The sequence below is a fragment of the Mustela nigripes genome, chromosome 4, assembly GCF_022355385.1.
Source record: "Mustela nigripes isolate SB6536 chromosome 4, MUSNIG.SB6536, whole genome shotgun sequence".
Classification (NCBI taxonomy): Eukaryota; Metazoa; Chordata; class Mammalia; order Carnivora; family Mustelidae; genus Mustela; species Mustela nigripes.
Window position 1 is genome coordinate 29,232,035 of NC_081560.1, and position 23,589 is coordinate 29,255,623.

Sequence of the window (23,589 nt, forward strand, 5' to 3'; positions counted from 1 at the left end):
GCAAACAAACCACTGAGCACATTGCAGTTCACCAACTTGATCACTCATTTACAGTTAGAAAGGAGGGATTGTTTTCAGTGTTAAGTACTTCAAAGGGAATTAGTTTACTGAACCAGGAGCTCTATGAAGTCAGGAATTCTGGATTTTTTCTTTACATTGCATTTCTAGTGCCAAACACACGTAGGCTGGCCCTTAACATAGGAGGTCCACATATCTCTGCTTATTAATAAGTAAATGTTAATGTCTTCTTAACCAAATAACTAGAGATAAGTGCACTGGCCATAGAAAAAGGGGCTGAAGTGAAAAGAATGAGCAAGCCAACTGCTGAGCAGTTTTACTAGAGTTGTATGGCATAACCTTTTGTTCTTGATCTAGGAAATCAGCATACATGGACAAGAATTCATTTTTCTCTGTTCACTTCAGTGAGGTATTTGTTAGAGTAACATGACGTGTTATGACCCTATTGGGACCCTGCAACAACACAGGGAAGGCTCCAGGAGGAAGCAGAAATGGACGCCCTGAAAGGAACTATCAAAGGCCTAGAGGTTTACTATCAGCAGAGCCCCCCGGAACCCAGAGCAAGCATAGAAAACCATGGAAGAGAAGGTCATCAGTAGACAGCCAGGAGGAAGTCTTCCCTTATAGGGACATCATCTAAGAGATGGATGTGGGGACGAAGGCTGCCTTTGTTTCCCCAAGCAAGCTAAATCTATGCCTTGGGAAGACATGGATGAACCCAATAAAGATGCATGTGCTGATATCTCCAGGAGGTTCCAGTATAGTTGTTATGTGATACCTTTTATTCCCCAATAATATTTTACAAATAATAATCCAAAGAATATTTATTTTAAAAAATCCTAATTCTTGTCTATTAGTGGATTACTATTCATAAGTATGACCATGAACAAATTCCTTAATTTTTCTAAGTTCAGTGCCTTTATCTGGAAAATGAGAGTTATAACAGTAATAATAAGAAGAACATACATCATATGGATGCTGACAGAATTAAACATAAAATTTTCTTTAAAGGGCTTTGCACAGCCCTTTCTAAAAAAACGTTAAATAGCTACTACTAGTAGTAGTTTAATATAATCCTTTTCTATAACCTAGAAAATCTATTTACAACTAGAAACTTCACAAAGTGCAACTTAAATGTTATTCCTTTTGAATTTATTCAATATTAAGTGTTTCTCATCACTCCTGACTATCAAAATCTAATCTATTAAATCCTTTTTTATGCGATTCTTAAACATGTGACATTTGACATTAGTCACTTAAGAACAAAGCAGGAAATATGTGATAAGCACAGATGTGTAGACCAAAATAAAACAGAGCAATTTTATTTGAAGTAGCTTGTAAAAACACACTGGTTTTAGTGACTTTCCTCAAATTTAGCATTGCGATCACCCAGCAAAGCTGTTGATTTCCTGTTTCACATACTTAAAGAAGTTCTGTGTTAAGGCCAGGTTTCTGTGGATGGGGTAAGCCTCAGACTGACCCAGTTTTGCACTATTTAAACCTATTCCTCTCTGTTTTGTTCAGGAAGATATTTTTTTCACAAACACCAACACAACCAACTCTTGGTCAACAGAACTAGCTCTTAGTCAACAAATTTATGACCCATAGACAAAAGTCCCTAGACTATTTCAGACCTACGCTTGAATTTAAATGGTATAATTTGAGGATCTATGTGCTCCAAACACATCAATTCATTAATATATTTTTCACTTTCATTTTATGCGAGCGTTATTATTAATACATAATTCTAACCTTAAGCCAAGCAACTCAAAATTCCTTTTTTAAGATCTGACATCACTACCTATGTGGATTTGATACCAATAGTTTATTGTCTATAGTTTCCCAGAATATATTTCTTATGATGCCAAATAAGGGTGCATCAAACCACAAATATAAATATCATAGTCTGTCAGTATAGTAGTTTTTGGGGGAAAAGAATAACTTCCACTTTGTGTTGTAAGAAATAAGTTGTAGTCCATGTCCTGATGTAAATGGAGATACCATCTGACCCATAAAAATGACCAGATCAATGATACAACAGTGTGCTTGAAAGAAGTAGTCACCGTATAAAGTTTTCACCAACTAACCAATCAATCAAATGCTTGTTGAGTACTCAGCAAATGCAAGCCATAAATGTTCTCCTTTCTGTTCTTTTTCAGTGGAAGTGTCAAAGTCATGCAATTGTACAAAAACAATTTTCCCCATGGACTGCTCTATGTTTTGACCATGACAACATAAGAACCTTGAATTCTGTTCATTTTCCTTGGTAATAAAAGCTATGTCTAGACTACCACTTCAATTTTCTTGCCCCTGTGATTTCACTGCAATGGCCAAACAGCATGAAAGATTGTTTTATTACTTTATGGCAGCTTAATTTTGCTTTGATATTTTTCTGCATGAATTTTCCAGGGAAAAAGAAAGGAAAAAAAATGCTTGACTAGTTCAGCAAGACCAAAGATGAATAATTCAGTATAAATTAATGAGCATCATTAATAACAATTTGAAACACAACCTCCAACACAATATTAATACATAGAGTGCAACAAATATGGTAATAGAAGAGCTGTCTAAACCCACCCCTTGTGAAAATAAGTTAATCACTTTATTAATATTAAACTTTTTCTCAGGAACATTTTCTGGAGTAAACCATGAAATACTATTGATATAATTTACATCAGAATAATTAATGACTTACTACAAATTTGAGATTCTAAATTCTTTTTAAGTATATTGAAGTCAGTCCTAATTTAAATGTAAGACACAAACACTGGGGGTTATTGCCCCTATTTTAAATGAAACCATGCATTAACCTATTTTTCCTTCAATGGCAACTTCACAGACCAACTTGATCTTCCATGTTTACCCTATGTTTTTGGTACAATAAAATGTGCATGGTATTGTCTCAATCTGCTTCCCTACTTCTACACTATTTACAAGTAAATGTATTAAATGTGAACCAAGTACATATTTAGAATATTTATATTTTCATAATATCTGACTCCAGGATTGAGACAAAAATATAGAATACAGAGAGACTAGAGATAGTTGCCAAGAGAAATTTAATGAGGGCCAGAGATCCAAATGCCAGAAATAGGTCAGTAACATGGAAATATGTCAGAAAAGATTTTTGGTTAGGACACTGAGCAAACATACTTTTATGGAACCATTTTATCCTCAAGTTCTTTCCCTTCTCCAACTGACCAGTGATATAATTGGAGTCTGTGGAGGTCAGGCTTGGCTGAGCGGCATCGTAATACAAGAGTCCACTCCTAATATAGTTGAGGACACAAAGGGCAAGAGTCAGAAGCCAGGCAGAACCTGACAAGAGTTTCTGAAAGGTGTCTCAGTTTTCAACCTTAGCTAGGTAAGACAATCATTAGCCAGGTACATTTGATCTATTTTATATCCTGTAAATGACTAAAGAATTAACCAATTAATTGAGCCCAAAGGGGAGGAGGTCTTCATATCTGAAGTGCTAAGTAATTGTTGGTCTTTAAAAATGTTAATTAGGTGGTTAAAATTTCGAGTTTTTCTTTGCCTATTCTTGTATAGATTTTAAACCCTGAAGTTAAGCTCTCCTCCCTGTAGAGCTTAGGTCAGGACATTAAATCCAAATGACTATTTTCTACAAGGATATTCTTCTTCTTCCTTCTCTGTCTTCTTCTTTTTTAAATGTAGGCTCCATGCCCAGCACAGATCCTAATGAAGGACTTGAACTCACAGCCCTGAGATCAAGAATTGAGCTGAGATCAAGAGTTGGACACTTAACCAAAGGAGCCCCAAGGGTATTATTCATATTTTCTTTAGATATCTCTTATCTTTCGTATTGCCAAGATTCTTTTGGTATATATGTGCATGTATATTATATATATATATGCATGTCTATGTATATAAATTATATAACATACATATTCAATTTATATATAAACACATATCTGAATTATTTTTCCCAGATTTAATACAATCTAACTCAGCTTTAGTTCTGACATTAGCATTTTATCTCAATTAACCTCACTTGTCTGTATGTCCCTGAATAGCAATCCCAGACTGAACATCCTTTTCTAAACTGCCACTCAGATGCCTTAAAATAGGTGGATGGTGGACAACAAGTCATTTGTATCTTGTTTTTTTCTTACCAAATATATTGAATGCCTTAGGGAAATGACTGTGTGGCACCCAATAGCATCTAGTCATTTTCAAGAAATTAAAAATGTTTAGTTGTTGCTTTAAAAAATCTTGTGAGCTCTGGCATCAGTCAGGGGTTCAAAGTCATGAGTTAACCAATCCAACTCTCAGTTTTAGTTTGACTCAATGGAAACTGAATTTAAAAACTTGGTTTGTTGAGGTGCCTGGCTGGTTCAGTTGGTGGAGCATGTGATTCTTTATCTCAGGGTTGTGGGTTCAAGCCCCGTGCTGGGTGAAGAGATTACTTAGAAACAAAATCTTATAGGGGTGCCTGGGTGGCTCAGTGGGTTAAAGCCTCTGCCTTTGGCTCCAGTCATGATCTCAGGGTCCTGGGATCTAGCGCTGCATTGGGGGGGGCTCTGCTCAGCGGGGAGCCTGCTTCCTCCTCTCTCTCTCTCTCTCTCTCTGCCTGCCTCTCTGCATGCGGTGATCTCTGTCAAATAAGTAAATTTTAGAAAACAACAACAACAACAAAATCTTACAATAAAACAAAACAAAAAAAAGCTTGATTTCTAAGTAGTGGGGAAAAAATTCAAGCTAGCTTTAAGTCAAAAGGGGAAAATACTGGGTAATTATGAAAAAACTTATGAGTACAGGTATTCCCCTCATCATTTCTAATCTATGAAAGAAAGATACATACCTATGTGGGAACCATGTCTTTGCTACATTGTTTGGAGTAATGGAAAGAAATAGATTTATTTTTATAATTTATATAAATGATTTCATAGAGGAGAGTGGACATAGAAACCAATTAGGAGAAACGTTGTACAGGTGGTGCTTTAGTGAGCTAGACGATGTTGCCCAGTGAGAGATGTGGGTTATAAAAGTAGAATTTGGCGGAAATTTCACTGTGTGTTGAGTAAGGCTAATTTCCCCCTAACTGTCATTTTTGTACCCACCTCTCCTTTCCTCAAAACAAAAAGAAAAAAATCTAAAAACCTGAACTACTACTCCAGGCTTTTAAAGTCAGCCCTATTTTTTTCAAAGGAGGGGTTTTTTTGTTTGTTTGCTTAACTCAACATAATGCTCAACATTCGCTCAAAAGGGCCATTTTTACCTAGGTCCCTGCCATTAGTGGCTCCATTTACTTTGCCCGACATCAGGCCCCTTTACCCAAGATGGTGGCTGGGACACTCTACTGTGAGGGAAGGGTGGCCACTGGCAGACCAGCAAAATAAGATTTAGAGAAAAATACATGAGATTTCTATTAGAAGAGAAGTTGAAACAAGAGTTGTTCATTGAAGGGGTGCCTGGGTGGCTCAATGGTTTAAGCCTCTGCCTTCGGCTCAGGTCATGATCCCAGGGTCCTGGGATCGAGCCCCACATCGGGCTCTTTGACCCTCGGAGAGCCTGCTTCCTCCTCCCTCTCTCTGCCTGCCTCTCTGCCTACTTGTGATCTCTGCCTGTCAAATAAATATATAAAATCTTTAAAAAAAAGAAAAAAAAAAGAGTTGTTCATTGAATTTCATGAACCTAGTAAAAAATGACAGAAGTTCATGGCTACCATTAACCATCAAATGATTTGCAATTCAGGTTTTCAGCACAATGCTTCAAAACTACTCACCTAGTCTCCAACTTGCCCCTACCTCTGATTTCTCAGAGAAGTTTGCTCTTGACTCAGTGTTTTCTTCAGTCCCCCAAATCTGGCTTTTATTTGCCAAGTCATTTAAAATATTCACAGTATTCCATTACCTCTAGAAACTTGAGCTGACATTGGAGCACTTGTTTCTGACTAGAAATTTTTAAGGCGGACTTAAACTGACTCTAGGTTTTTTGGTTGCTTTTCGGTTTTGCTACTCCCTGTGAGCCATATTCTATTTAATAAGGACTTTTCACCCACAAATGGCTTAAAATGTTGTTTCCATAGCTTGTAAACAGGAAAATCCCCTATTAAAACTTGTCCTATAGGTAAAATTAGTCTTAATTAAAAACTTAGAGTACATCTGGTACATTGCTTATTTTGCTTTCGGCACAACACATGTGTAGATTTACCAATAAATCACGTAGCTGGAAAATTTTAAATATCACGTTGTGGGTGGTGTCTTTGCTTTTTATAGCCTGCTATGAATACAGTTTAAAGTTCTTTCCCTAAAATGACACCAGTTCTTCTAAAATTGGCTGTTGACTGCCCTACTACCCGGGACTGAGAGAGAAGGAATCTAGAAACAGAAACATTACAAAATACTGAACTGAAAAAGATAAATTGGGCCAAAGACCAGTTTATTTAACCATGTAATCTTTCTTCTTTTCTTCTCAATTTTGTATTTAGATTCAAAGTAAACTTTCTGCTTCTGCAATATTTGGAACACAGGGACATAAACAGTTATGGCTTTATAGTTGAGGAATAAATACAGGTCTACAGGTCTATTTCCATACTCTGCTCAAGACAAATATTTCAGGTTCAGTTGTGACACTGTTAGAATTCAATAATGCTCAGTGCCACCCTCACAACCCCCAAAATTGGGAAAGAAGGAAAAGACACCTCCTTGTGTTGTTGTTGCTCTTTTAAACCCTATCATCAATGGGAGAGGACAAGACGGTTACCCGGTTTTCCTTACCACTGTAGCGGAATTTTAGTGTGAAACTAATCTGTGTTCATTTAGGAGTCCACCATGTCTGGCCTTAAGCGGAAGAACTGTGGGTGAAGTCTAATCATAAGGAATCTTTCTAAGAAGAAAAGAGGTGGCTGGCAAGATAAGCCCAAGGATAAAGGGACAAGAAAGAGAAGGGCACCTTCTAGTGCATTGCTCCTATATACCACAACCTGTCTTCCACCGCAGGTTTCGATCAGAGCAAAAACAACAGTAAGGCAAATTTTCTTCCAATTATCCATGAGAGGTTGAGAGTATAACGTTACATGCAATTTAAAAAAAAAAAAGAATTATAAAGAAGGATTTTAGCTACTGATTTTTTTTTTTTTTTAACTACTAAGTCAATTGAGTTTTAACTTAACTGACTGACTCACATGTCTGGGAATACCAAAGGCCTTCCAGCGAAACAGTGAGTGTTACAATGGGACAGGGCAAGGGAGCAGCAGGCAAGGGAGAAGCAGGCACATCATGAACCTTGGTATCCCTGATGTGGGGCTTAGCATTTTGGCACAGAAATGACAGGCACAGCAGCAGCAGCCCCTGCCATGTGGGCCACCACTGACAGCACGTTTGGTGGACATGACCACTGGTGTACATCTGCAGCAGACGGACACAGGGCAGCAGAGCCGAAGTGCAGTAAACAGTGGCCAAGGTATCCAGGAATGAGAGGACCGCATTCATGAGGACACAGGATAAACCCTCAAGGACAAAGAGGATATTTGAGGGCATGGCAATGATCAGGAATGCTACTGAAATTTAATGGATAAAATTTAATGAAATTTGATGAAATGGATTAAAGATAATAATTTAATAAATGCAAGATGTCTGCTTTGGATAGGATCAAGATGATGTTTATTTGGAAGGTGTTGGTAAGGCGCGAAGTCCAGCATCTGTCTGGATAATGAGCCATCCATTCTCAGTGGCCCGTGCACACACCACAACAGCTGTTATCATGTTGGCTATCACTCCGTGTACAACAACAAATTCTCCCTCACCTCACATTACTTCTGAATGTCTCTCTTGACATTGATGTGGGTGAAATGCCTGATGGTGATTATTTCAACCTAGAGCTTGACTCCATTTTCCATGTAAACTCTAGGCATTTTACCCAGTTTTAATATACATGGAATTTTGCAGGAGTGCCATTAAGTTAAGCACGAGAAGACTATATTCAATTTGTGACTTTCTCGAGTTATTCATCATTTTGGAAACGCACATCACCAATAGCGATGTGACCCTTGGAATCTTAGTTTCCTTACAATACAATGGCACCAATCTGAATTTGTATCTGTCACATTGATGGTGATTCAAAATATAAATGGAGGATTTGACAATTTCATGACACTTTATGTGCCTAAAATTTACATAGTAGAGTATAAGCGGTTATATTATAAAGCCTTTCCTTCCATTTGTCCTTTATACTAAAGTCTGGCCATTATATTGGCTTGTTGAAATTGTCTGTATGGGTAAATTAGAGATATTTACCTTCCAGACCAATCGGAGGTCAACAAATATATTTGTTATTAAAAAAGAATGGGGATCTGATAAGAACAGAAAGATGACCCAAAAGTGATTGGCAACAAGATTTTGAGATGAAAGGATCTAATTTTATCCATTAATCTATAAGTGGAGGCAAAGACATATTTTTGTGACTATTTTAAGATCCTGATTTTATTCCCACATTTTCTTTCTTTTTTTCTTATTCCCACATTTTCTGAAAAACATATCTCACCAAACTAGATAAAAGCAGCAGTTAGTAATCATCAATTAATATTTGTGAAAATACTTATTGAAAAAACAATCATAATACTAAACATTTGTGCATTGCTCATTCTGTGCAAGGCATTGTTCTGGGTACTTTAAAAGTATTGGGGCGCCTGGGTGGCTCAGTGGGTTAAGCCTCTGCCTTTGGCTCAGGTCATTATCCCAGGGTGCTGGGATCGAGCCCCGCATCGGGCTCTGTGCTCTGCAGGGAGCCTGCTTCCTCCTCTCTCTCTCTCTCTCTCTCTGCCTACTTGTGATCTCTGTCAAATAAATAAATTAATTACTTTTTTAAAAAGTATTAACTCATCCTATCCCCTTACCAGTCCTGGGAGACAGAGCCATTATCATCCTTATATGGCAAACAGAAAACTGAAGCACAGACAAGGTAAGCAACTGGCCCAAGGACACTGGACTACTGAGTGGCCAAGACGGGATTTACACATATGTAGCCTGGCTCAGTTTGCTCCTAGCTCCTGTCCAACAGCAGATGCACAATCAGGTCAGAGCAGGCACTTGTTCTGAAAACTACCTTCGAGAACCATTAATTCCACAGAAATCATGTATTTCTCACAAAACATAATTTGGTTCTACTTACATCTATTAATCCACAACCCCAGATTGGTATTTTTATCAACCTGTTTGGCTGCACAATCAAGAGAATTCTCAAAACCATCCCAATGAAGATCAGAAAAGCAGCTTCAAAAAGCCAGGACAGGGGCGCCTGGGTGGCTCAGTGGGTTAAGCCGCTGCCTTCGGCTCAGGTCATGATCCCAGCGTCCTGGGATCGAGTCCCACATCGGGCTCTCTGCTCAGCGGGGAGCCTGCTTCCTCCTCTCTCTCTGCCTGCCTCTCTGTCTACTTGTGATTTCTGTCTGTCAAATAAATAAAATCTTAAAAAAAAAAAAAAAAGCCAGGACAACTAATTCTGGGTCCTTCTAAGTGGCCCAGTGTGGTTCCTAGAATTCCAAAGGCCCAGATCTGAGCCTGGTGGCTGTGCCTGCACCTGACTCACCCTTGACATGTAGCATGAGGTTCGCGGTGGTGAATGTTCTACTCTGCCTAGAAAGGCTGTAGGTGGTTTGGAGAGTTGAGCCTAGGGTGGGCACATCAGAAAAGAGGTAAGAGGGAAAACATGAAGGGACCCCCCAGGAGGGAATGACAGTCAGGGCTGAGGACCCAAGCTTCTCACTACCCAGGAGTGGCAATTTCCGCCTGCTATTGAGTTCCCTATTTAAAGACTAAAACAAAACAATGTTTTGCCTGTGCAAATTCACATAACATCTGCCTATATGTAAATATTATGATAAATAAGAAATTAAAAGGGTTATTTTAGTTGATGAAAGAATCAACATCATCCTCATCATAAAAATGCATAAACAAGTTCAATTTCTCATTAGGCCCAGGTATTAGCTTTCTTAAATAACTCCTTTCTTATTTTCTCATATTATAAAACAAACCTAAAATACAGTATAGTGGCTCAAGTTGGGCAGAAGGGGTATGATATAGTACTTTAGGTATAGATCTGCTTCTTTCTGGTTATGCTTTCCAGAGGTTCTTGGAGCTTCTGTCTCTGTATTTAAAAGACTCATGACAGTAAATGCCTCATAAATGAATTTAGAGACTTATAAGAGAAGTATAAATTGCTTGACAGTGCCTGACATATAATAAAAACTTAATGTTACCTCCTGCTCTTATTTTAGGTAATTTATCTATAAAATAATTCCGTGCCATAAATAAGAGGCCCTACTATAATTATCTACAAAACAACCCAAAACCAAGTACTTATCCTCTGATGATTATCTATATTCAACCTCTCAGTGTTGGTAATACTTGCCTACTTCTTTCCAACTCAGAATGCCTCCAAAAAGAACAATATATGTTATTGTGACACTTTTATGTCAAAGTGGAGAATTGAAAACCTCACTTAATTTTCCTTTCCGAGTCAATTCATGGACATCCTGAGTAATATAGAAATAATGCCTTACATATTACTTTTAAAGATTTACAATATGTATTCTTTTATAAAGGATTTTCATGACAAGTCTATGAGAATATAATGGTCAGTATAATTGTTCCTCTTTCACGAGCCTAGAAAAGAGGCACAAATGGACTAAGTACTTCTCCCAGAATCCCATGACTCTACTTCAGATGGGTGGAACTAGAATTCAGGTCCTCTCATACCTGGACTGTAAGACTGCTGACTTCTACTTTCACTAGGTAGAAGACTAGAATTCTTATTTTTTTTTTAAAGATTTTATTTATTTATTTGACAGAGATCACAAGCAGGCAGAGAGGCAGGCAGGGGGAGAGGAAGAAGCAGACTCCCCACTGAGCAGAGAGCCCAATGTGGGGCTCGATCCCAGACCCTGAGATCATGACCCGAGCTGAAGGCAGAGGCTTTAACCCACTGAACCACCCAGGCGCCCGAAGGCTAGAATTCTTACAAGTACATGCTTTCTTACAGATGCTCAGAAATGGATGAGGCAAAATGGGCCTTCAAAAGGCTCTCTCACTGGATGTGAACGAATTACCTACTTTTGTCCTCTGCGGGGTAAGTTGACTGTTTGATCTGCTACACATTTTCTTATGAAATGACTAACACTGGGATTGTACTGCTGCTATGACTCTATGATGTCATTGGTTAAAATGACTCAGAAGAAAAGAAAGTTCCATTATTTTACCAATAGATGGAGCTAAGAGAAATTTAAAGAAAATTGTCTCAAAAGTTCCTGTGTCACGAATCAGAGGATTTGAATGGGGTCTACTATAAAATAGAGTCTATGCTGCTTTCCCAGACAGAAGCGCACCCAACCCATCATCAATGAGTACAATAGCTTCCAGAACTACCCCATTCATTCACTTAATTATAGTTCTGCCAAGACATGTATCCTTTCTAATCACAACTTCAACTACAAATGAAGGATTCTAAGATTCTATTTAGGAAAATAAATGTATTTGACTTTGTATATGGCTTGCTGCAACTCTCATTTTGGGTCTTCATCAATATATTTTTCAACAGAACAAATCCGATTGGAAGACGTTAAATGTTAAATGTTTTGGTCTTAATAAATTGTTATTAACTATTACAGTTTTAATGAGAAATTCAAGAGACTAGTAAAAACAAGAAGCGTCTTCTTGTTAAAATGTTTTGGTCTTAATAAATTGTTATTAATTATTACAGTTTTAATGAGAAATTCAAGAGACTAGTAAAAACAAGAAGCGTCTTCCCATGAATAATGTGTTCTATAACATACCCTTTAAGAAGTTGTGTGCATTACAGTCAATGCATCACTTTACTGGGATTTTATTTCCTCATGTTGATGATATCTTGCAAATCAAAAGTCAGCTCATGGTCTTAGACTTCCAAGAAAACGAATGAACAAAGAAATGAGAAGAGAAATCTTACTAACAATGTTCTTCTTTCATAACACTTGCAATTTTGTTGTTCAATATCTATTTCTACCACCAAAAGGAGACTGGAAGAGAGATTATTTTGAAGTTCCACACATTTTATTCTCCAGCACCAAACACACACACACACACACACACACACACACACACACAAACACACACTCTTTCTTGATAGATAGATTTAATTAATAAAAAAATTAAATGTATGTACCAACATATATTTATATTTTTATTTATTTATCTAGATAGATTTAAAAGTGCATAGATAATGCTGGTGAGGATGTGGAGAAAGGGGAACCCTCCTACACTATTGGTGGGAATGCAAGCTGGTACAACCACTCTGGAAAGCAGCATCGAGGTTCCTCAAAATGTTGAAAATAGAACTACCCTATGACCTAGCAATTGCACTACTGAGTATTTACCCTAAAGATACAAACATAGTGATCTGAAGGGGCACGTGCACCCGAATATTTATAGCAGCAATGTCCACAATAGCCAAACTATGGAGAGAACCTAGCTTTCCATCAACAGATGAATGGATAAAGAAGATGTGGTATATATACACGATGGAATACTATGCAGCCATCAAAAGAAATGAAATCCTGCCATTTGCGACAATGTGGATGGGACTAGAGGGTATCGTGCTTAGTGAAATAAGTCAAGTGGAGAAAGACAACCATCATATGATCTCCCTGATATGAGGAAGTGGTGATGCAACATGGGGGGTTAAGGGGGTAGGAGAAGAATAAATGAAACAAGATGGGATTGGGAGGGAGACAAACCACAATTGACTCTTAATCTCACAAAACAAACTGAGGGTTGCTGCGGGGAGGGGGGTTGGGAGAAGGGGGGTGGGGTTATGGACCTTGGGGAGGGTATGTGCTTTGGTGAGTGCTGTGAAGTGTGTAAACCTGGTGATTCACAGACCTGTACCCCTGGGGATAAAAATATATGTTTATAAAAAATAAAAAAAAAATAAAAAAATTACAGTATAGTTCTCCTTTCCTTATTGAGTTTACTAACAATCAAGTATGTAACAGTCAGGATGAATTCTCACCACTTCAACCAGCTGAATCCTTGAACCTGATTTTTTTCTGCAACTTTCTTAACCTAGCTCCTGTAATCCCCATACAGCGCAGCCCTTAATCCCTTAAAAATAAAATGTTTGTCTACTTCTGTTTGAACTTTTTTGTCTGTTTTAAAGAAAGTTGTGTTTTTCAGGCATCTTATTGAGACTTCAGATACACTACTACTGTAGTAACATTTTTTGTTTGTAACATTTTGTTTGTAACATTTCTGTTACAAATACAGTGGCTCAGGAAGAACTGAGCTGGGGAAAATAGCACAGTCACTGCTTGGGTGATGTAATTATTGAGGAAAATGCCAACAAACATAGTATAGTTTGTTCTAGCAGATTACAAACTAAGTTGTGTGTGCACATAACAAGCTACACAACTACAGATTAATGAGTGCAGGTTGGGATGACAGAGTAACCAAATCCGTGAAATAAATAAACATCGTTTACTGAGTTTTCATTATGTAATGCAAAAATTAAAAAAACTTTACCATTTGAAGTTCTTCACAGTTTAACGAGTTTTTTGGTATTGTGTAGATGCAATGCGACTGGCCTATTTTTCATCAAAATAAGTAAACGGGGCCTGCCATAGAGATTCAGACAACAGAAGGGATTACCACTCTTACCGCCTCTTCCTTCATGGTCCACTGAAACTCAGAATTAATAACCAGAATCACACACATTGTACATGTGCTCTGCCATGTTGCCTCTGTCATATAGCCGTATTTGGCACAAGATTACAAACCCCAAGTGAAACAGAAATACCTAGCTGGAGGCATGAAGTACAGAGGTCACAAACCAGTCAAGATTTACCAAACTTGCCCTACCCAAGAGCAGAGGGATCCCTCAGCTGATTGGTCTTTAGCAAGACTTCTGAGATGTCAACGAGCTGCCAAATGTTTACTGAAAAATGGACATGCTGTGCCTTTCAAATGGCCCTAATGCCAAATGTGCAAAGTGTAAAGCCATGAGTGACAGAAGAGCGAGAGACAGTTTGGGGTCAGTCATCTCGGTCCAGCTTCTCCCACAGAGAAAACGACAAAATTAGTCCCTTAAAGCTCAGTCTCATCCACACATCCCAGTGTACTGGCCACCAGAGCCCTTCCTCTCCACCTTGCCAGTGGCCAGGTACGCAGCACTATACAGTGTGTGTGTGTGTGTGTGTGTGTGTGTGTGTACTCCTAAACACACTGACAAGCTTGTTTCTTAAGAAATGCTGAGTGGAAGGACGAATTCTGTAGTTTCCAACCAACAGACTATATACTAAACAGCAGATAATTTCCCCCCACATTCAAGGAAATGGTGCAAGGCTCTGCTATCAGTTTCCAAAAAAACCTCCACTTGATTCTGGCTCTGATTAGTTAACTCAGAGATTTAGGTCTCCCAGGCAGCACAGTGAATTTTATGGTTGGGTCAGACTGTGTAGGTGAGTGCCACATTTCCATGATTCAGCAGTTTCCATGAGGTTCTGACTAGTTTGCAACGGTGTCTGAAATTCTTACCAACAGAATTATTCATTTGGGCTGAAGTATGTGTGGGGGGAAAAAGAAGTGCATTTGAGACAGGAGAGCAGAGCAGCCCTCAGTAATTTATTCAATCAGCCGGCTCTGGAGAGCAGAGACAAGGTCTGAGAACATGTGAGAACTGGGCTTTGTGGCAGGAAGTAGGAACGAAGCAGGGTGCAGAAAGACAAAGCCACATACAGCCAGCAGAAGGGCACTTGGGCACCCAATGGACAGGATCCAGTTCTGGGTGCTGAAGAGAAGGTAACTATTCTCTCACTTCAAAATGATTTGCGGTGGGAGCAGGGACATACATGGGTTGCTCTGCGTAAAGAATGCGGTGGGCTTTATCATAACCTGTCAAGCTGTCTCTGCCTGTCCTATATCTCTTTCTTCCCTTGGGGTTCTGTTCTCCTCTCTCCACGTGGATCCAGTGGAACGGCCAGTCACAGCTCCTTGCCTGCTCCACCCATCTCTTGAACGATGTCCCCTCGAAATTCATATGTTGAAGTCCTAAGCCCTAGTGCCTTGGAATGTGACTGTATTTGGGGGGAAAAAAAAGGTCTTTAAAAGAGATGATCAAGTTCAAACGAGGTCTTTTGGACAAAGGCAGGAAGAGGAGAGGACAGTTAAGTGGGCTGTTGAAGGGACAGCAGAAGGAGGAGACTGGCTTGAGCAGAGTTCGGTTGAGGGAATAAGGGGAGAGCTGGGAGAGCTGGCAGGAAGGTAGACTGCCTCAGCCCTTGGGGGCCTCAAAAACCATGCTGAGGAGCCGGCCAGAGTGAGGTCCTAAGAAACCAGGCTCCGGACTCATTGTGCCTGTGTGCATATACCATTTGTTAGATGTGAGATCCTGGGAAATGTACCTAATTTTTCTACCTTGGAGTAAAAGAGAAATCACAGTATCTCCTTTATGGAGGCACTGTGAGCACTGAATGAATTAATATATGTATGTTTATACGTAAGAATAAATTTTTAAGAGAAAACATTGTTACTATATAGTTTACAGATGGCTATGGTACACAGAGGCAAAACTTATAAAGTAGATGATGTACAGCATGTAAAGGGATTGCTCTTCTTTCTTTTATTTTTAACTCAACAATATAAACATTTTTCTGTGACAATAAATGTAGATTTCCATAATTTTAAATGTCTTTATAGCTTTCCACTAATAAATATGCTGTAATTTGTTCACATTTGAAGTGTCTGTTACTCTAGTATGTAAAAATTACACATTAATAGGGAAGGTATGAAAAAAATATGTATTGCACTCCATTTACATTTTTCCTTTTTTGTTTATCTCTGTTTTCTATCTTTTCATAATTAATGTATCTTACCAATGTCATAAAGCCCTAATGAAAAGGAAAGGTAAAAGGAATTAAAAAAAATTCATGTTTGATCACTCTAAAAATTTTACTTCTGTTTTCATTAACTTCCCTCTCATAGGTGGCCAAAAACCTGAATAGGATACAAGAAGGAAAGAGAAGAACATTTCTCACTTTCATACTTGGACAAACAGAGTCATGACCATATTCTCCGCCCCCACTGACTGCTATTAACTCTCTCTATTCTCAAGTTCCTGATCTAAAGCCATGATTCCCAGGCAGAACTCTCTCTGGGGTCGGGGAGGTGTCAGGAAGTTGCTTCTAGGAGCCCCCAAGAGGATGAAGAGAGTAGGGTCCCACACATTATCAATCAAAGCAGTTCCATTTCTTTGTTAGAGTTTCTGGGATTCTCACCCCCAAGGTTTAGAGTTCAAATAAAGAACCCCAACGTTTAGAGTTCAAATAAAGAAAAATAACCCACATAACATTCACTGCCATCTAGATCAATGCTCTTTCTTTCTGATTTAGGTTTTCTGGCCATATCTCAGACACCCTGGCTTTCACAGGATCCGCAGAGAAAAAATGCTGAAACACAACAGTCGTCAAGAAGTATTGGATTTCCTCTGCTCTGAATGTAGAACCATTAAGATGAAGAAAACTGTCCAGCGAGTTAAATCTATAAGAAGTACTAAAACAGTATGGGGTAGGAAAGAGAGGAAAATCTTCATTTCTATCTTCCTACTCCATCTTCCTGGCAGTTAGCACTTAACTTCTCCTCTAAAGAAATGGTGAACAAATATTTAAAGACCTTGGAGTTGAAATGGTACAAAAATAGGAGCCTACCTAAGAGAAGTACAAGTCCATGTCCGGCCTGCATGAATGAACAATCAACTGTGAGAGAAAGTGTGAAGCTTGTCCTTTTAGAAAGCGCTAAGGTCATGAGTATTTTGGCTGCAGTGGTAATCACCTGGAAGTTGGAACTACCTTATGTATATTATTGGCATCTTTCTGCCTTGCATGTATGTAATAGTATAACAGTTCTGTCGTACTTTTGTAAGTGCAAATACCTTCTTCCTTAAAATGGGTAATTCTATCTTGGAGGAAGGGGACGGTCTTTTCAAATTTGCCAGCCCCTGTCCTTTGCCTCAAAGTCTCAACTCAACATTGAGTTCATAATGGCTAAACAGATGAATCCATCCAAGCTTTGCCAAGACCCTCTGATGCTGGGTAGGATTCTCCTTCCACATCTCTGACCCTCTCCATTAAAATCCTCTCTGGCCTATTATATACCAGGAACGACGACCACACACTGAACCTGAGAAGTGAAAAAATGTCCTGCCCTCAGGGAGACTCCGTCCTGGTGGGAAAACGAACACATACAAACACAGCTAAGATACCATGTGACTTGGCTATGATGGAGGTTGTCACGTGGTTCAACGGGAACACAGAGGAAAGAAAGTGTCAATCTCCAAAAATCAACTTCACTTGGAAAGTACTCTTGAGTCACAAAATACACAAAAATGTTCCCAATTATTATTTCTGGGTTGGTGAATTTACAATATTAATGTTTTCCTCTTTATACTTTCTTTATTTTAAAAACACAAGATGCTCAATTTGGAAGGAATGTGTCCTTGTCTTGCCCCTTGACTTTTAGGGGACCTACAGCTAAATGACAGATTAAACTCCATGCCTGGTTTCTAACTTGTTTAGCCCAAATGATGGTTGGCCAAAACTGTAGCAAACATTCTTTTACAAACCCCATCCATACCATCAGCACATTCTGCTGGCTTTTCTTTCGAAATATACCCTGACCAAGGAGGAAAGGATTTTCTCTATCTACAGAGAACTGAACAGAGCAGTAAGAACTACAGTTTACTTCCATCAACCTTGGGAAGCAGGGACGTTCCTCTTACATCTATAATGCAAGTTCTAGGCATAGTTCTTCAATTTTTTTGTTTGTGTCCTCATGAATGTTTTAGAAATTAGGACAGGCTGCTTTAAGGGGCCATGAGCCAGCTGTGGTGGTAGTGATGGCTGAGCTGAGAACTGCAGAGCAGTATGATTTTTCTTTCCATTTTAGCAAGTGAGGAAGACATCCTCAGGATAAAAACACAAAAACAAAAAAACAGCAAACTTGTGTGATTTCCTCCAGTGTCTGTTGTGTAGAAGCAGCAAAGTCAGGTTGTAGGATTTTTCTATAATTGGTGGCTTAAGGGCTGCTGTGGAAGAAAAATACAAATGTTGCCAAGTGCTTGCAGGGAAATATTTCAAGTGGTAGACTAAGTGGTCCGTGCTTGGTAAGAAAGGAATTATGACCAAAAATGGCTGACAGAGAAAGGAGCAGAATTAAGAGCATTAAATGTGTCATTTGAGGTTCCAGCTTCTGGCATTGAAGAAGTGAAAATGCCAGAAAGGCTGATTATGAAGTCATGAATTAGTAAGCTTTCAAAGATAGGGCAGTGCTGTGTGGTCAAAGGTAGCAAGCAAGGCTACCAAAGTTGGACACTGAAGTTGACGAGAAATGAAGGTCATGGGGGCACCCGGGTGGCTCAGTCACTGAGTGTCTGCCTATGGCTCAGGTTGAGCCCCACATCGGGCCGTCTGCCCAGTGGGAAATCTGCTTTTCCTCTCCCACTCCCCCTGCCTGTGTTCCCTCTCTCTCTGTCAAATCAATAAATAAAACCTAAAAAAAAAAAAAAAAAAAAAAGGAGGTCATGGATTTGATGACATCAAAGAGGTGTGAGGTCAGGAGGATGAAAGGTCATCGGTATGGGCATCAAAACTGACAGGATTGATGGCAGATTTGAAGTAGAAAGGAAGAAATGAACCTGGGTGACAATTTCCTTATGGAATACCTTGAATGATAAGGATGTCGGTAGATGACAGTGAGAAGAAGTAGCGAAGAGATGCTGATGGTCCCTCCCAACTGCAGAGATTAAGACTTTAACAGAAAACCCAGCGTCATTGTTCTCAGGGGTTAGTAAAACTACTGGTTTTGTGGGGAAAATGGAAACTGGAGTTAACAAGGTTTAGGAAAATGCTGAGGGGAAGGAGCTTCGAGAAGTACAGGGATAAGGAGGTGGGTGAGGAAGGACCACTTCAGTGGGATCTGAATCTCAATGGCGGGTATTATAGAGGGCACGGATTGCATGGAGCACTGGGTGTGGTGAAAAAATAATGATACTGTTATGCTGAAAATAAATAAATTTTAAAAAAATTAAAAAAAAAAGAATCTCAATGGTAACTGAATTTTACAGGAATCGGAAACATGGGGGCATTTTCCCTAAGTTTCTCACACCGCAACGTTGCTGAGGTGCATCTGGGTGATGCCATGTGGTACCGCCTTGTACCTTCCCACGTCCTCACCTCCTCTTCTCTTCTTGAAGACCAAATGGCTTATGTTAAAGAGTCTATAAATTTGGTGTCAGGCCAAATCTGAAAATGTGTAGGTTATCTGACCTCTCAAGCTTCTGAATTTGCTATGAATTCATTCAAGTCACATGCCAGGTCCCTGACAACATTCTGTTCTAGAATCTAACTTTCGATCAAGTCATGAGAGAGCTGGACCTCACTGCTTAGTCCCTAGACAGACTGCTATAAGGAAGTCTAATCAAATTGCTTTATTTATGAAAGGGACGGGGGAAAGATAACTCTGGCTGGAGTCTCAGTAATGGAGTGGATTTTTCCAGGCAAGAAAAGAAGGGGAGGAGGGTATGACAGAATGTTGTCTTGAACTAAACTCATGGTAGAGACAGAGAAAGTACATAGATGGATCCAAGTAGCTTTGGAAGTGGACAGCTTGCTGGTGAATTGAATGGGAATTTGAATGCACTTCCAGAAATTCTACCAATTAGAAATTCATTGGGTTTGCAAGCTTCTTTTATAAAAATGCAAATACATCTAAGAGGCTTATGACTGGGGTAAGGGTGTAATTTAGTCTGAATTAGTTCCATCAGCTTACTTTCTGCTATCACCTAGCTGATGTCAGTCATACTAAAGAGATGAGTTTTCCTTGGGGAAAGAATGTTTTGCATAAAGGATATAATCATGTATGGGACAGGAGGTGGAAGTCTTTGGAAAGACAGAAACATGAAGGAATGCACAGTAGACACAGAGAAGGGATTTTGTATTCGAGAGGACAAAGAAGAAGCAAGCTGGCCTTCTCTGAAGGTTTGCCTGATTGCCTTGTAGAGACAAGTCCCCAGTTCTTAACAATGGAAATGTTTCCATTTCTTACAGACTTGGAGAATATTCCTCCAAGTTATAGCAGAGGGGAGGGAAAAAAGTGAAAGCAACAAAAATTCTCAAATGGTATTAGGCATTGACAATTTCCTATGTCACTTTGTTTAAATCCAAGCTAAGCTACCCAATTCCCTGACAATATTTTGCTGACATCAAATGACAAACAGGAATTTTTAGATCTGGAATATTAAAAATAATCATCAGTGCCACATGAGATAAATAACTTACTGATCAATACTTAAAAATAATTTCAATTGTGTTATTTAAAAGATGTGTTTTATGCTTGACAGTAAACATCTATAATTTTTTAAAGCCCAGTTATCTTTAGATACATCAAATGTTTTTTTTTTTTTTTATTGTTTTCCTTTTTCTTCATGTACCCACATGTTACTATTAAAATGAGGACACAGAGTCTAAAGTGTTCAAAATGCTACCTTTGCATCAAGTCTGGGTACATTTCAAGCTTCACGTGAAAGCCAATGCTGAGAGCTAAGATAAAACTACTGGAAAGAGTGAGTAATGCCCCCAAATTTGGCACACTTCTAACCAGAGCTTGTTGGATGATGAGACTGCATAAAAAAGAACAAAAACAACTCACAACCCAAGTAAAAACATTTTCTGTTATCTTGTTTTGTATTTATATCTCATTTAAATATGGGAAAGAAATTTTTATTTTATTTTATTTATTTATTTGACAGAGAGAGGGGTCACAAGTAGGCAGAGAGGCAGGCAGAGAGAGAGGGGGAAGCAGGCTCCCCACTGAGCAGAGAGCCCCATGCGGGGCTGGATCCCAGGATCCTGAGATCATGTCCTGAGCTGAAGGCAGAGGCTTAGCCACTGAGCCACCCAGGTGCCCCGAAATCCTTTTTTTACCTAAAAAACAAACTTACTAAAAAGCAACAAAACCCTTAGCTAGAATTTAGGCCAACTAAAAGTTATGAAACTTTTTTTTTTCCCCAAAAGGCAAAGCATTAAATGGCAAGGTAAAAATAAATCTCTGTGCTAGCCAGTAAAAATTCCATGGATTTGTGCCTTTCAAAGTGAGTCACAAGTCTAATGGCAGGTACATTCAGTTCGGTGATGAAGCAGAACAGACGGTGTTAATCTCACCTGCTGTCTTCAAACGCTTCTCTACCTCTGGCCCAAACTCTGTCCTGCTCCACACCCACAGTCCCAACCACATTTACCAGTATGATCCGCCCTCCTCTCTTGGCATTGCTGTCTCCACCTACTGCTTAAGGTAAAGTCTGGAACAGCATGTCTGCATGAGAAAAAGGCACAGTGGAATCACGGAATCTCAACATTATTAATCCTTGTCAAACGCTGCATTTTGATAGACAAGGAAACTGAAGCACCACTAGGCTTTAAATCTTGCTCGGAATTATCATACATTGATTGAGCTTCAGACCTAGAACTCGTCAGGTATTCTTCTCTGAAACTGTTGGAAGACACTTATCCATGCATCTTTCACATTCCTGGACATTTTGCAAACAGAGGCACAGACAATCTTTGTCCTGAACTATCTTTTCAAAGATATTTATATAGCAGATACCCTTGAAAAGTAGAGATGGCGTCTCACTCTGGAGCAAAGAGGTTTTGTCTAGTATAACAAAAATAATGTCTCTCTTTGGAGCAAAGGGCAGGCATGCTCACTGCCCATTATAAAACACCCTAACTCCCTAAGCTCAGAGCTCCTCCACTGAAACACAAACCACTAAGTATACAAGTGTCACCTCGCCTGCTACGCGTCACCCTGTGGGAACTGGGATTCAGTGAACCGGTACAAATGCTAGTAGTCTGCCTACTGCTGTTGCTGTAAATAATAGAGTGTTTGTTTCTGACCCAAGAGTCTCATGTCTTCTGCCCACGCCCTGGGAAACTGGCAGGCAGACTTGTGAGCTTGGGAATAAGATGAAATCTCAAATCTTTCACAGGTTTTGCCCAAAACATAAAATCATAGTGATAATCAACCATATGAAGAGAAAAAATATTAAATACTGTGAGACCTGTTGCTTCATTTTTTGAATCTAGGATGATCCGTTTACCATTGTTGAAGCACGATGTGTTAGGTATAATATATAATGTGCTTTATTCTTTAAATCCAAACGCACACATACACCACAAACACACACACGATCTACTATGCTTTTAAAAGTAAACTTATGAAATGGGTTTCCTTAGCCTCACTTTATGATTAAAAAAGCAAACAGAAAAACCAACCACCTCTGAATCACAGAGTTAATACGTACCAGAGGTAAATCTCTGGTTTCAAAAATTTGGGTCTTGTCTACCTCCAGATGAAACACAGCCTAAATTGCCACAGGCCATTTTGACTTTAAATAAAATGGCTCAATTATAAAGTAGTTTGCTTCCCTCTTTAATAGTAGCATATATTTAGGTACTAACATGTTGCTATCTAATCTGTATTCAATATTCAATATTCATTAGTCACAATAAATAGAATGTTTCTAATATTGTGAATACTGAGTTCATATCACATAGTCCATATTTGTAGCAACATCTACAGGAAAATACTCTATACAAAGCTTATCAGAAATAATGCTGGGGACTTATATGCTGTCCTCTAAAGGTAAACATAGAAGAAAATTATCTTTGATGATATTTAGATAACATGATAGGAGAAATAATTTTATTTAAAAGCCTATATATTCCATGAAATTATCCTGTTAGTCACAGAGCTAAATAGAAAAAACACTAGACAGAGTAGAAAAGGACTACATTATGTTCTAGAACCTATAGCTGTTCTTAAGGAAAAAATAATATTTAAAGCCAAAGAAGACAGTTAAAAGTTTCTTAATGGCAGAGAAGCAAAATATAAAATATGAACTTATATAAGAGTTGTTTGGGGAATTTTTTTTTAATGTGGTAACCCATTTCTGGGTATAAATAAGCTTTTATTCCTGTAATTCTACATGTTCTGCTAAGTCCAAAGTTAAAGATTTTTTTAAAAGATTTTGTTTATTTATTTGACAAAGAGAGACACAGCGAGAGAGAGGGCACAAGCAGGGGGAGTGGGAGAAGGAGAAGCAGGCTTCCCGCTGAGCAGGGAGCCAGAATATAGGGCTCCATCTCAGGACCCTGGGATCATGAGCTGAGCTGATGGCAGACATTTAACTGGCTGAGCCACCCAGAGACCCCAGAACCTTAATGTTTTAAATCAATCATTTTGAAATGTAAGCAGCAACAAAAATAAACATACTTTAAAAATATGCAGGTTCTGTTCAAATGGAAACAAAGTTTTTCCTTCAAATTACCTAAAATAAAGAATCCCTAGATACTGGCTAATAATACATTAGTGGAAATAATTATTTTACTTGCATCTCACAAAAACTTTTTTTTTTATATAAAATGATAAAAACTACCCAGCTGGAAGTTTACAGAAACAAATGAAACAAAACTTAAGAGATTATGGAGTCAGTTACAATTGCCATAGAAAAACAATAACTATAAAAACA

The 23,589-nt window shown here is 38.7% G+C and overlaps 1 protein-coding gene across 4 annotated transcripts in view; it reads right to left on the minus strand.

The window, feature by feature from the left end:
• The window catches only part of CPED1 (cadherin like and PC-esterase domain containing 1), a 264,988-nt gene that overhangs the window by 177,070 nt on the left and 64,329 nt on the right, over positions 1-23,589 (minus strand). For 2 of the 4 annotated variants that reach the window (XM_059396510.1, XM_059396511.1), the window contains one exon: positions 3,172-3,287. The exons of the other annotated variants lie outside the window; for them this stretch is intronic. In XM_059396510.1, coding sequence (XP_059252493.1) covers positions 3,172-3,287 — 116 coding nt within the window. The remainder of the gene's footprint in view (positions 1-3,171; positions 3,288-23,589) is intronic. 4 annotated transcript variants of the gene reach the window in all.